This window comes from Mytilus californianus, unplaced genomic scaffold, assembly GCF_021869535.1.
Source record: "Mytilus californianus isolate M0D057914Y unplaced genomic scaffold, xbMytCali1.0.p SCAF_9, whole genome shotgun sequence".
NCBI lineage: Eukaryota > Metazoa > Mollusca > Bivalvia > Mytilida > Mytilidae > Mytilus > Mytilus californianus.
This window is the reverse complement of record NW_026262745.1, coordinates 80,357,594-80,371,788: the sequence shown is the minus strand read 5'-3', so window position 1 is coordinate 80,371,788 and position 14,195 is coordinate 80,357,594. Positions and strand designations below refer to the sequence as shown.

The 14,195-nt window shown below is 32.9% G+C and overlaps 1 protein-coding gene across 4 annotated transcripts; it reads right to left on the bottom strand.

The window, feature by feature from the left end:
• Positions 1-2,137: 2,137 nt before the first annotated feature.
• On the bottom strand, positions 2,138-12,048 carry LOC127716504 (uncharacterized). Of its 4 annotated transcripts, XM_052222747.1 has the most exons (5): positions 11,686-12,048; positions 10,530-10,587; positions 6,734-6,794; positions 4,375-4,444; positions 2,138-2,955 (listed from the first exon to the last, which is right to left on the bottom strand). In XM_052222747.1, exons 4-5 carry the CDS (start codon positions 4,407-4,409, stop codon positions 2,334-2,336), a joined length of 657 nt encoding a protein of 218 aa, XP_052078707.1. In that variant the 5' UTR covers positions 4,410-4,444; positions 6,734-6,794; positions 10,530-10,587; positions 11,686-12,048; the 3' UTR covers positions 2,138-2,333. The 4 variants fall into 4 exon arrangements, with proteins under 4 accessions (XP_052078707.1, XP_052078706.1, XP_052078708.1 ...); XM_052222746.1 differs by lacking the exon at positions 10,530-10,587; XM_052222748.1 differs by lacking the exons at positions 10,530-10,587; positions 11,686-12,048 and adding an exon at positions 10,474-10,503.
• Positions 12,049-14,195: the final 2,147 nt, after the last annotated feature.

Below are 14,195 nucleotides of genomic sequence, written 5' to 3'. Positions count from 1 at the left end.
TTTATACATCTATGATATAACAAAACAATTTACAAAAAATCAAATATGAGTCAACAGACATGAACCGACGCCAATCACTGAACTACAGGCTCCTGACTTGTAACAGGCACATACAGATTATGGCAGGATTAAACATGTTTGTGAGCGCTCAACCCTCCCCTAAACTGGGACAGTGGTGTAAAAGTAGTCAATATTAGATCAAACTGTAAAATTCAGTTGCAATTAGATTAACTCAAAAGATCGGTACGAGACACACAAAAACAACTACTAGTAACATTAAGACAATAGACACAAAGCACCGAAGTAAGTGTATATGCAGTTACTGGAAGTTTGTTCAAAGCCAATAACAACTAACACTGAAATAAATCTTGTTTTCCCAGACTAAAGTATCAATTAGTACACAACCAACGGATTTAGCCATAAACAGTGTGAGAAACGCCATGACTTTGTATACCTTGTATATATGCATATACAATTAAAGTTTTCGAAAAGTGGTGGTCATAAGGTTTTGACCATCGACAATTTGCAATAGAAATAATAGTTAGGTCCAGCAGATTTTCCTCGAGGACCACCAGGAAAAATATATTTTGAAAACTCTGCGATATCTGCTTTATACAAAAATAATCCAGTTTGGTTACTTTCAAAATGTTTGACAGACAAGATGTTCGTTTTGATCATATACCAGACAAACATTGACAATTAAATTCTTGTACAGTTTAAGATTATTCCTGAAAATCAAATGGTCGGATTTGTTTAGCAAAATTGAGTTAGGAGAGCATAAAGAAAAAAATGTCACGAAACCAGCGATTGTTCCAACCAATTGTCTTTGTTTTTACACTTATAGTATAATTAAATCAATGCCATAACAGAGAACACTATTACAATCATGTCTACCGAATCGGAACTGACGTATCTTAATTTTCGAATAAATCATCGTAAACTTCATTTATGTCGTCCAACATTTAAAAAAAATCTGCAATATTCGACGGCAAATTGCTCTTTTGTTTTATTGCTTCTTCTACAGAATATCTCCAGAAGATAGGGGTCCAGATTCATTTTTTGGGACACTTCACCAGAAGGCATTCTGGAGATGTACAGAAGAGACCGATAAAACACGCCCCTGTGTAGTGTATGTTTCAGAAAATTAAAAACTTACCTGGATTTTGATGAGCATTTTTTTTATTCAGTCTACAGAAGATAGCAAAATAAACAAACACAGTAGTTTCATTTGGGTTACACAGTTTAAATCACCCATTGTTTGCAGATGTCTATTGTCCATCTATTTTCATTTAAATCAATACTACTCACAACATTTATTATATGAGGGGAGCTTCTCAAACCTCTTTCCCAACTTAGTTTATTTTGGCACCTTCTGCAGGAATGAAAAAAAATGAATAGCAAAGTCTGAAAAGTTTATAAATTTCTGAAACATAAGTGTTCCTGCCATGCCTTAAAACTTTTCCAGGTGCACAGGTTTGTGGTGTAAATACGGCCATATTAGCCAAAAGGTTATGATGAACCTTAAATTTGGTATCAAGCTTCATGTGAACATGCTTATACCGTGTGATGTGTTCATCACTTATTTCCTGTTCACCGAATACTTATACCGTGTGATGTGTTCATCACTTATTTCCTGTTCACCGAATACTTATACCGTGTGATGTGTTCATCACTTATTTCCTGTTCACCGAATACTTATACCGTGTGATGTGTTCGTCACTTATTTCCTGTTCACCGAATACTTATACCGTGTGATGTGTTTATCACTTATTTCCTGTTCACCGAATACTTATACCGTGTGATGTGTTCATCACTTATTTCCTGTTCACCGAGTACTTATACTGTGTGATGTGTTCGTCACTTATTTCCTGTTCATCGAATACTTATACCGTGTGATGTGTTCATCACTTATTTCCTGTTCACCGAATGATTATAGCGGGGTTAATATTAGTGTGCAATGGCTCACAGTTCCATTTGTTGCTCCTAAGATAACCTGTTGTCAACATTCAATAAGTTGACACTGCCAAAATGAAACAATGTTTTACTTCTGACCTCATGGAAAACGCATTATTTTTTCCCTTGCCTTTGTTTAACTGACGCATCGACCTTATTGCTAAATAATGATAGAAATTAGATGTCTACAACACCAGGTTGAGTGTATTAATTAATGCTGTATTGTAACAACTATACACTGAATTTACAAATGGATAAAATGGAGATTACTGGCAAAAAATATTACAATGAAACATATCAGTGAAATATGTTACTAGTTTTACAAGGTTACTAACTAGAGTATCAAACTAATTCATTTTGGTTGATAATACAAGTTAATACTATAATACTTCTATGTGGAGTTTGCTGGTCCAATAGCATAACTTTGTGGCATAGCTGATAAGATATGGAATAAAGCTGACCAGTCCGTGATATTTATGGTCATGTAATGCTACTTTGTACGTGAATAAATTATTTCTGTCATTGCCGATGTGAGTAAAGTCAAAGTCTTCCGAACATGTTAGATTTAGGCGATAATGTAATCTGTCTATCTCGTCTTTTAATACTTGCTGTCTTAACCGTCTGACACTTTTGCAGAATTCACAAACTCTGGCATATAAAGAGTCATTTTCTAATTTTAACATGTACCACTCGTCCCAAAACATCAGAAATTCTTCCATTTTTGATGAGCTACCATCTCGAGGTGTTCCGTTTCTTGGAAATTTGTTGGCTATGTTGATAACTTTTCTGTAATGACTGATTGTATTAACTTCTCTTGGTAATAGTTGGGCAGCCAGTAAATGAATCAATTTTAATGATTCAAGAAATGAATTTTGTCTCCTTGAAAACCAGTCCATGTATCGCATCTTTAGACCGTTTAATCTTCCCAAATGTCTATTAGCATCTCGTTTGAGGACATCAAGCTCCATTTCCTTCAGATCCAGAGGACTGAATACCTTGTTGCTGTATTAAAGATAAATAATTGAAATAGGATGTATGGATGTTTATTCATGAACATTAAATTTCATGTTATGAAAATGCAGTCAGGTTTCACCTATATGTGATCATTAAATAGATGAGGGATTTTAAATAATACTCGTATATACGCAATTAATAATTACTTTTGTATGGAAGGTCATTTGTAAAATATATGTGATCTAGTTTCGTTCAGATTAAAAACATGACTGTCACCGCTGTACGTGTATCATCGAAGCGGCGAGGACAACAAAAACACGTTAAGATTTTCTTTCATTTAAAGCGTTTCTATCGATTTGATGAGGTTAACACTATGATTGTCTTATGTATGCGGCTTTATTTTTGTTATACCAACAAGTACAAATTAAAGACAATATGTTGTTTTATTATCTAAAATTGTGCACCTAGAAACTGAAAATTCCGAGGTCAATCGTCTTCGGTCGGTTCTAAATATATGTATTTACATATGTATGTGTATATATACATATAAAGTGCCTTGAAAATCAACACAACAATGTTATAGTATATCTGATTCTTTACTTCCTCCCCGAAGGAAGCAAGAACCTGTACTTTTCACTTCTACGGCAACACCGCCTAACATTGCGCAGACGCCTTTTTTTTATTCCCTCAGTTTCCGTTTCTGGAGGTGTTTCCTTCTTGTAGGTATTAAACAAGGACGACTAATCACAATAGGCCTACACGAAGTATTTTAAAGTGCACAGGAATGATCATCTTCTCATCTCTTCAGTATAATTGCAGGATGCTATTTTATTTTTAGAAGCATACAATCACTATGAATTTATAATATATGTCTGCCTATGTGTAGTGACATAATATACATCTTAAAGTAACATTTTTTTTCATTGGTCTTAGGATGTATCCAATGATTTAAGTGCTATTGGAAATATAGGCCTTTAAAATCCGTTTCCTAGCAAGTTATCTAACAAACATATTGGCAGTTTTAACAAAGCCATTGTTGGGTAAACTATAAAAAACATTGTTAGACTTTGATCTTTATTGTAAGTGTCTTTAACTTGCGGTGTGTGACACTTTTGCTCTCTGTTGAAGGGTTTTAGCGGTGACTTTAAGATGAAGAACTACAATAAAATGACAATTATGTATAGGCGTTTATGGGATTTTGTGTCGTGAATCATTACACCAATACTGAACTAATATCCTTTTGAAGCTATGAACCCTGTCTAAACTAAACAGCAAAAAAGTTTGGCGTAAATAAATTGCTTATATGTAATGTAAATTAAATATTTGGGTTTTTATTGGATATGGCAGCTCATCGAATTTTTGTGCCATATTTAAACTTTCCAAGATGGTTCGTCTTTCAGGGAAGGTGGCAGTACAATATACCCCTTCTCTAACTTTACTGTCTAAGATATACCAGTTAACACTTACTGATAATCTCTGTATGTCAGCTCCATAGTTTCCATTGTTTACATTGCCATGGTTACTGGTTTATGTTCATCTGCAGAAAAAATGTGAGCATTCTTTGATATAGTATTTCTTTGTATTTTTCTACTTGTAGTCGTTCTTCATACAGATGTAGTAGAGTTCTTCTTTGTGGTACCTTTAGTTTTATTTTGTAATTGCAGATGAAAAGAAGGGGGTTTGAGTGTTCATGTAAGTCAGAAACAACATCATTAGTTTTATCTTTATGTTTTTATCTTTAAGGGAATACGATGTTGTAAGCGGATCTTTGATAGATGTACTCGTACTTTTCGTGACTTGGAGCCTGACATATTGATACATGTTAATTGTTGGAGATTGGTGTTGATCTTAAGATATCTTTAGGTTTCAGTGTCTTCGGGTCGCACTGTTGTATTGAGATATAAACCAACATATCCTTTTTGGACGGGTTGCACGAAATGCAAAACCGGCTTGTGGGGAGGGTCGAGCACTCACAAACATGTTTGGCCGTTGTTTATCGTTTGAATATTTTCACAATTTGTCATGTAGGGCCTTTTATATCTGAATATTGGTATGGGTTTTGCTCATTGATGAAGACCGCATGTTAACCTATAGTTGTTTTAATCCGTTTCATCTGGACTGTTGGATAGTTGTCTCATTTGCAATCATACCACATCTCCTTATTTTATATTATCACATGATTGTGTCGTGCGGTCGGGGAAAAGTGTGTAATTATTTTGGGTAATCTACTCCTCCTACACTTTTCAAACCTGATCCTTGAAACTTCACAGAAAGATTGCAAGCATATTTAAGTTGTGCTCTTGAAATGGAGCTTAGAAATTTTCCCCAACTTTTTTCACAGAAATCGGAACATAGACTGTTTATGACGTCTTCACGCTTATGATTTGGATGTGGAATTGTTTAAGAAATTTCCACCCTATTATTCCAGACTTGAACACTGTTCAGCAAAATTAAAAAATAAAAAGGTATCTATTTTGTGTAATCAACTCTTCCAATACAGTTTTCGACCAAAACCCTTTAAACTTAATAGAAAGATTGCTCACATATTGAAGTTGTGCATCTGGTATATTACGGAATTTTCGAGGAACATTTCCCAATTTTTCAGCCTTTGGAACTTAGACAGTTTATGACGTCTTGACGTCTTTACACTTTATATCCGTTGCATGTGTGCTGACTGATATGCGTGTCTTAGAGACATGATAGATATTTTAGCTGACGTTTGCTTTGAAATCAAACTGTTGTTTTTTTTTCGTTTGAATTGTTTTACATTTTGTCATTTCGGGGACCTTATAGCTTCTCATGCGGTATGGGGTTTGCTCATTGTTTCAGGCAGTAATTATGATGACTTATAGTTGCTTACATTTACGTCATTTGGTGTCAATCATACCATATCTTCTTATTTTTATGTTGAACTATCTTTTAGTTACTGCGAGTACTTTTAGGTCGGTACTGTGTGTTTCAGTACTTAGTGTTTCTTTTCTTTTTTGTTAATTGTTTCTTGTGCTTCGTATCGATCTGATGAGTCAAGCTCTTTCCAACTAAATTCTTACAATTTGTTTTTATTTTGTGTTGATACACTACTGTAACTGGATAGGGGGGGTGGTTGGACACTCACAGACATGTTTAACCCCGCTACATTCATTATTTACCTGACCCAACTCAGGAATATTTGCCTGACCCAAGTCAGAAGCCTGTAATTCAGGTTGATTCACATTTTGTCATAGCCTAATACGGGTTGCTATACGGTATGCTCATAGTTGACAGCCGTTCGGTGACCCGTAGTTGTTTACATCCTAGCTCGTCCTCTGGTCACGGATGGATAGTCATACACATTTTCTTATTGTAACATTAGTCACTTTTCAATCCTGAAATATCATGAGCTCCTGCGTGGGATTCACCCCCACTGCCCTGGACCTGCTTGGGACCTAGGCTGTCCACCACAGACCGCATATCCCCCCCCCCCCCCCCGAACACAATATCATGGGTCCGCTTCTGATTAGTCTTTACAATGCCGACAAAGAGCAACTCCCCAGTGATCTGTCCGCCAGGCATATGATATGTTATAGAATATAATTAAAAAACACATGTATATCAGTTGGGGATCCAGGATTTTCAAAAAGGAGATCCCATCAAGACAACGTGGGGAGTGAGTTTTGTAAAAATTCTATACATTAACAATATATGTAGCTCCATAAGGGGCCGCCCCCTTAAATCCACCTCTATATATTAATCATATACAGCTGAGAGGTCGTTACCCCCCCCCCCCCCTAAAAAAACAAAACAAGACACAGAATCAACAATTTTCAAACTATTATCAATAACTAACTTTCCCAGAAATTGACAATCCACTCTCGTCTGTTCTATCTGCATTGTTTAATCATTTTACTCTGAAATAAGAACATATCTTTAGATACTCAAATATATAAAGCAAAGGACTACGTCGAGGGTAGCATTATAGGACCGCAGCATGCCTACATGTTATAGTTGTACAATTGTTACTTAAAAAAATTATAAAGCACGTTTGTCGTATAAAGAAATGTGCAGGTCATTATTGTGGACTACCACTACCAGTATAAATATACAATATATGTACATTGTCGGAAAATATCAAATTTATTTGTATGAGCTTTGGAAATAGGACGCCGAGCTTTTCTCCTGTTTCGCAGCGAGTACAAATAAATTTTATATTTTCCGACAATGTACATATATTGTTTTTATCCTGAAATTTACACCCAACACTTGAAACTTTAGTTATTAAAATCTAAATCATTGTCTCTAATTTTTCAAAGAAATCGACATAGTTTAAACGCGGACCGCGAAGAGGACCCCAAAATGAACTGGTACGCAAAAAGAAATATCCACATTACCGCTTGCTCAACATGGAAGAGGAGTAACAGGAGACTTTATTAGTACAAATAAAGCAAAAATTTATTTGTGTACTTGTTATTTGTACAATAGTTGGCTGATTGCAGGATAAAGCTGAATATATAATGAATGTCATGATAAATAAATACTATACATTGAAAACACTGTTTCAGTCCATTTTTAACGTGGCCTTGTCGGAGTCTGTGCCGGATTCTGTAAGAACAAGTCAACCGTGAAACCAGCCGGTTATCATGACCCCCTTCCTATAAAAAAATCTTCAGACGGAAAGGGACTAAGACCACGAGACATGTAAGAAAAAATTATACTGGATGAAAAATACAAAATGATATTATCAAGTTTGTCTTTATTTGGAAAAATAAACATTAACATAAGTTTAATGAATGACACAACAATATTTTTTGTTAGTGCGTTTTGTGAATTCTAAAGAATTTATAAATAAATAAGCGATTTAAAAGAAAAATAAGTTATACGAATCACTGTATCGTATATTGGTGATATATCTCCTTCGCTCACATAACCAGATTTATAGTTAAAGACTTGAATAAAATTGCAAATCTTTACACGTTTATCTAAAAGCTTAATAATCTGTAGTCAAAACAAACACATTCACTTTGAATAAACTTAAGTGGTCAAATAGTGAGAGATTTGTTCATGTAACGATGTAGATATTATTCCTTTTTTAAGGGTACCGATTGTGTCCATATACGGGTTTATTAATATTTTGATATTCATCTACTTGAGAAAGTTAACTTGTCAAAATTTGAAGAGAAGGTAAATACATTTCATAATTATGGTGAAACTTTACAGATTACGAGTTACAATTTATTATTCTGTATAGAAACATTGAAATATATTTTACGCAATGTAATTTTTCAGTCTTATTACGCTGTTGTCATTCCAATTTAATCCAAACCAGAGACATATATACACACATATATATAACTCTCAAATATATGTGTATATATGTCTCTGTCCAAACGAAGCAGTGGTTAAATGAAGTCAAATATGACTGATCTGCTTATTCTGAATGTAAAAAGTCAATTTGATCATTTAAAGGCCGGATTCGTCTTCCTCACAAAACCTACACTATCATCGGGTAAAGTTGTAGAATGTATTTCTCTAATGATTTAATGAAAATAATACTTTAATAATTTCGTTCGTCCGAAACGTTTTGCTGCATTTACCTTCATCAAGAACGCCTCAAATCCAAACATTTGAAAGCCCCGGATGTATAAGACCGAAACACGAAAGAGCTATATGACAAAAAGGGAAAACAGATTCATCTAAGGTTAACTTTGCCTGAGGTTGTTGGAATCCTGAAAATAGATTCATCTAAGGTTAACTTTGCCTGTGGGAGTTGGAACCTTAAAAATAGATTTATCTAAGGTTAACTTTCAATTGCCTGGGGGAGTTGGAACCTTGAAAATAGATTCATCTAAGGTCAACTTTGCCTGAGGGAGTTGGAACCTTGAAAATAGATTCATCTAAGGTCAACTTTGCCTGAGGGAGTTGGAACCTTGAAAATAGATTCATCTAAGATTAACTTTGCCTAGAGGAGTTGGAACCTTGAAAATAGATTCATCTAAGGTCAACTTTGCCTGAGGGAGTTGAAACCTTGAAAACAGATTCATCTAAGGTTAACTTTGCCTGACGGAGTTGGAACCTTGAAAACAGATTCATCTAAGGTTAACTTTGCCTGAGGGAGTTGAAACCTTAAAAATAGATTCATCTAAGGTTAACTTTGCCTGAGGGAGTTGGAACCTTGAAAATAGATTCATCTAAGGTTAACTTTGCCTGAGGAAGTTGGAACCTTGAAAATAGATTCATCTAAGATTAACTTTGCCTGAGGGAGTTGGAACCCTGAAAATAGATTTATCTAAGATTAACTTTGCCTAGGGGAGTTGGAACCCTGAAAATAGATTCATCTAAGGTTAACTTTGCCTGAGGGAGTTGGAACCCTGAAAATAGATTCATCTAAGGTTAACTTTGCCTCGGGGAGTTGGAACCTTAGTTTCTAAATAATTTCTTAGTTTATCAAGGGAGAATTTAAGAAAGATTTGTTATAAATCATGCACTGACTACTGAGTTGATGATACCCTCGAGGACTAAAAGTCCAGCAACACTTTATTAATTTCGTGCGTTAGGGTTAGGGTTAGGGTTATGATGTATCACAAAAATAATTGAACTATTATTACGATGTGAACGATTCATGCTCTTTATAGTCTCAAATATAAAATGATGTGGCGTTTGTCCGGCACTATATACATCTTACTTCTATATTTAGTAATACTTTATCTTACTTCTTTATGTAGTAATAATGTATCTTACTTCTATATGTAGTAATAATGTATCTTACTTTTATATGTAGTAATTATGTATCTTGCGTCTGTATGTAGTAATAATATATCTTACTTCTATATATAGTAACACTATATAAAAGATGACATATAATTGTGTTATGTTGTAATACTATATATGACTTTTATATTTGGTAATAATGTATCTTACTTCTATATGTTGTAATACTATATATCTTAATTCTATATGTAGTAATAATGTATCTTACTTCTGTATGTAGTAATAATGTATCTTACTTCTGTATGAAGTAATTTATATCTTACTTCTGTATGTAGTAATACTATATCTTACTTCTATATGTAGTAATTATGTATCTTACTTCTATATGTAGGAATACTATATCTTACTTCTATAGGTAGTAATAATATATCTTACTTCTATATGTAGTAATAATGTATCTTACTTCTGCACGTAGTAATAATGTATCTTACTTCTGCACGTAGTAATAATGTATATTACTTCTATATGTAGTAATACTATATCTTACTTCTGTATGTAGTAATACTGTATCTTACTTCTGTATGTAGTAATATGTATCTTACTTCTATATGTTGTAATACTATATCTTACTTCTATATGTAGTAATACTATATCTTACTTCTATATGTAGTAATAATGTATCTTACTTCTGCTTGTAGTAATACTGTATCTAACTTCTATATGTAGTAATAATGTATCTTACATCTGTATGTAGTAATACTATATCTTACTTCTGTATGAAGTAATACTATATCTTACTTGTGCATGTAGTAATACTATATCTTACTTGTGTATGTAGTTATACTGTATCTTACTTCTGTATGTAGTAATACTATATCTTACTTCTGTATGTAGTAATACTGTATCTTACTTCTATTTGTAGTAATACTATATCTTACTTCTGTATGTAGTAATACTGTATCTTACTTCTGCATGTAGTAATACTGTATCTTACTTCTGTATGTAGTAAGAATATATCTTACTTCTGTATGTAGTAATACTTTATCTTACTTATGTATGTAGTAATACTGTATCTTACTTCTGTATGTAGTAATAATGAATCTTACTTCTATATGTAGTAATAATGTATCTTACTTCTATATGTAGTAATAATGTATCTTACTTCTATATGAAGTAATAATGTATCTTACTTATGTACGTAGATATAATATATTTTGCTTCTGTATGTAGTAATAATATATCTTACTTCTATTATGTTGTAAAATTATATCTTACTTCTGTATGTAGTAATAATATATATTACTCCTATATGTAGTAAGAATATATATTACTTTTATATGTACTATTATGTACACCTTAATCGCTCCATTCAACGGTAAAATTATCCCTAAAAATCCACATGAGACAGAAATGTAACGTACAACTTTTTGTGTAGTTGAACGAGTAACATTTAATTCTTTGAATTTGAGAATATGAGATTAAAATTTTACCTTTCATTAATACATAATAAAAGTAGCTTTTAAAAGTATTCATATTTTAACGTGCAAATAAAGTAGGTAGATTTTAAAGCCTTCGTTACACGTATAAAAGTCAACCTTCTTAAAAGATTACATACAAAATTTCAAATGAAATCAATTTTTAATTTACATAAATCCTTCTAAAACATTCCAGATGAAATAAATGTCCGTAGATGTGATAACAAGTAATCGATGCTAACTTTATATTAGAAATAACACCTTTACAAAAAGCTCACGCGGACTCGTCTTCCTACATACTGTGTTACAAAATTTATCCAACATTCTAAATGAACTGAAAAGATGGCATATAATTGTACATTGCAAATAAAGACATTTTTTGCATACAACTTATTTCAGCCGTTTAATAGGTTCGCCTAACATGAATGTATTTTATTTTATATCTTTCACTAAAAACTTAAATTACGAGTAAAATATAACCCTTCGTTGTCCACGATTTGTTAATTCATTTAATATGTTTATTTCACGAACAGTTTTGTAATTAAGTACACTACACGTCTAGTTTAAAACTTCTCCTTTTCTGTAGAATATAACGATTAAAAACAAGCGAGACACTTACCCTCTTCAATTATTTATCCATCGTCTCACGTTTTTCTTTTACTGGTTGTTCTGGTTGCCAGTGGTAGAGCGCCCTCGTGTGTCACAGTGAACAGTAACTAAGCCGTCACTCGCATTTATTCCCTATATCGATGTAGTGGTATATCTTTTATTTACAATCCACTCAAAAGGAAAATATGCTCCACAAACATAATATGAAAAACAATCTTATTACAAATTTACTAGGTTTATTTACAATTATTCCACCCTTTTCACAAAAAAGATCCGGTATGGAGTTTAATATCCATTCAGAAGATTTACTTATATCAATAAAATTACAGAACGTAGATCATGTCTACCAAACAAGTTTAAATAAATCAATTTTGTTTGTATTGTATACCCATACAACAAACATGTTTGCAAGGTTAAAAATAAATGGAAATTTATGTTATAAATTGATGTCTAATATTTTTTTATTGTGAAGGTTGATTTAAGTAATTTAAGCTTTATGCTGTAGGTTTAAATTTTCACTTTACCGAGTAACTATCGAGCTGTAGTAATACTAATATAAAATCTATGAATTGTTTATTGACTCCAGATTCAAACTTTATTTAAGTACAATATAACAGAAGTTATGGACTCCTGTCAAAGTTTTAGCATTAGCGCTTTCGATTGAATAGTAGGCCCATCTCTTAACTCTGAGGGTCCCATGAAAATTTTGTACGATTTGTTTGAATGAATTTCTGACCTACAGGTGGTAAAATGCAATCACCTGGATCTATTTTATTGGAGAATTCTCGTTACAAAAATCTGCACAACTAGATATATTGCTTCTTTAGGTAGTTTGTGGGAATAATAAAAAAAAAAAAAAACACACAGAATTATTTAATACTTTGGAAAAATGTAGTTTATATCGTTCATTTTCAAAAATGTATAAAAATTAGGGGTCGCCGAGCTTGTTTTTATAAATGATCTACAAAGAAAAGGCAGAATGTGAATAGAATTAAGAAAAAGTACATGAAAGAAATTTGAAATGATGAATTATGAGTAGATAGCTCTAATACAATTATTTTTAGATAATCTCACAAAAATTGTACTTTTGTTCTTGCTATAATACACCTTATCGCTATTTATTCCTATCCGGATAAGTTCTAAAATTACACAACTTTTTTGTAATCAAGATATATTCTGTATTTGTAAAAACAGTCGTAATAAAATAATTGTTTTCAATTAAAAGTAAATTCTTACATTTGAATTGTATTTGTGCCTCAAAATTGGCTTATTTCATTAAAATCTAGACCGTTCGTTTTCTACTATCTTACTGTCGATAAGGCAAATTATCCCTATATACTACATAAATAACAGACCTTGCAATGGATTGGGAAAAAAAACCTACCATCCGTCCAACTATGAACACCAAGGTTAAAAATTCTGAAGCGTTATAATGAGGCCAATGTCACGTGACACCTATGATACTTATTACGACACCTGTGTGTGTGGCTTCCCAAACAACAATGATAAAAATAAAGAGATGTGGTATGATTGCCAATGAGAAAAACCCATACCATATAGTCGGCCGCAGTATAAAAGGTCCCGACATGAAAATTATGAAACAATTCAATTGAGAAAACTAACGGCCTTATTTATAACAAAACAATTTACGAAAAACGTAAAGTATGATAAACGTGAACTAACGGCAACCACTGAACCACAGGCTCCTGACTTGGGACAGGCACATAAAGAATGTGTCGGGGTTAAACATGTTTGTGAGCGCTCAACCCTTCCCTAAACTGGGACACAGTGGTGTTACAGAACAACATAAGGAAAAACTATAAAAATCAGCTGAAAATGGCTTAACTCATCAGATCTATACAAAGCAGAAAAACATCGAACAAAAACATAGACACGAATGAATTAAACCGTATATGATTGTGTCCTGATGCTAGCAAGCATTGTATAGTTTTCATTATTACTTTGGATATTTTGGTAAATAGTTAGGAAAAGAAAACAATTTCCGACGGTCCTTCCCCATTCGGCAAAACCCAACAACATATGCAAACAACAACGCACAACAAATGTAAATAGATTGGTCCAAAACCCCCAAAACGATTTTTTTTTAAATTCACCAAAACTTATTGAATAAAAAATAGAGCATCTCTATAACTAGCAAAATTGAGATCGTGACAAGCGGAATATAAAGCATCTGAACCTGACCAAAATTATTCACTTACTTTTTTCACCATTAGTTATTGCTACAAGTGCTTTATCGGTTGGCAATATAAATTTTGAAAGTACTCACGAAAATCAAATTAACATTCCGCGATTTCGATTTCTCGGAAGTATTCTATCGTATTTATTTCCACATACATGTACCAAATACCCTGGCATGTATTAAACTACTGAAAACAAATCAAATCTCGAAAACTGGAATTCAAAACATGTGTAATCATTGTCATCAGTAGATAAGTGTTTAAAGATATTTGTGCCTTTTTACCTGGAATATTCAGTTAAGGCGAATTTTTTTTAAATAAC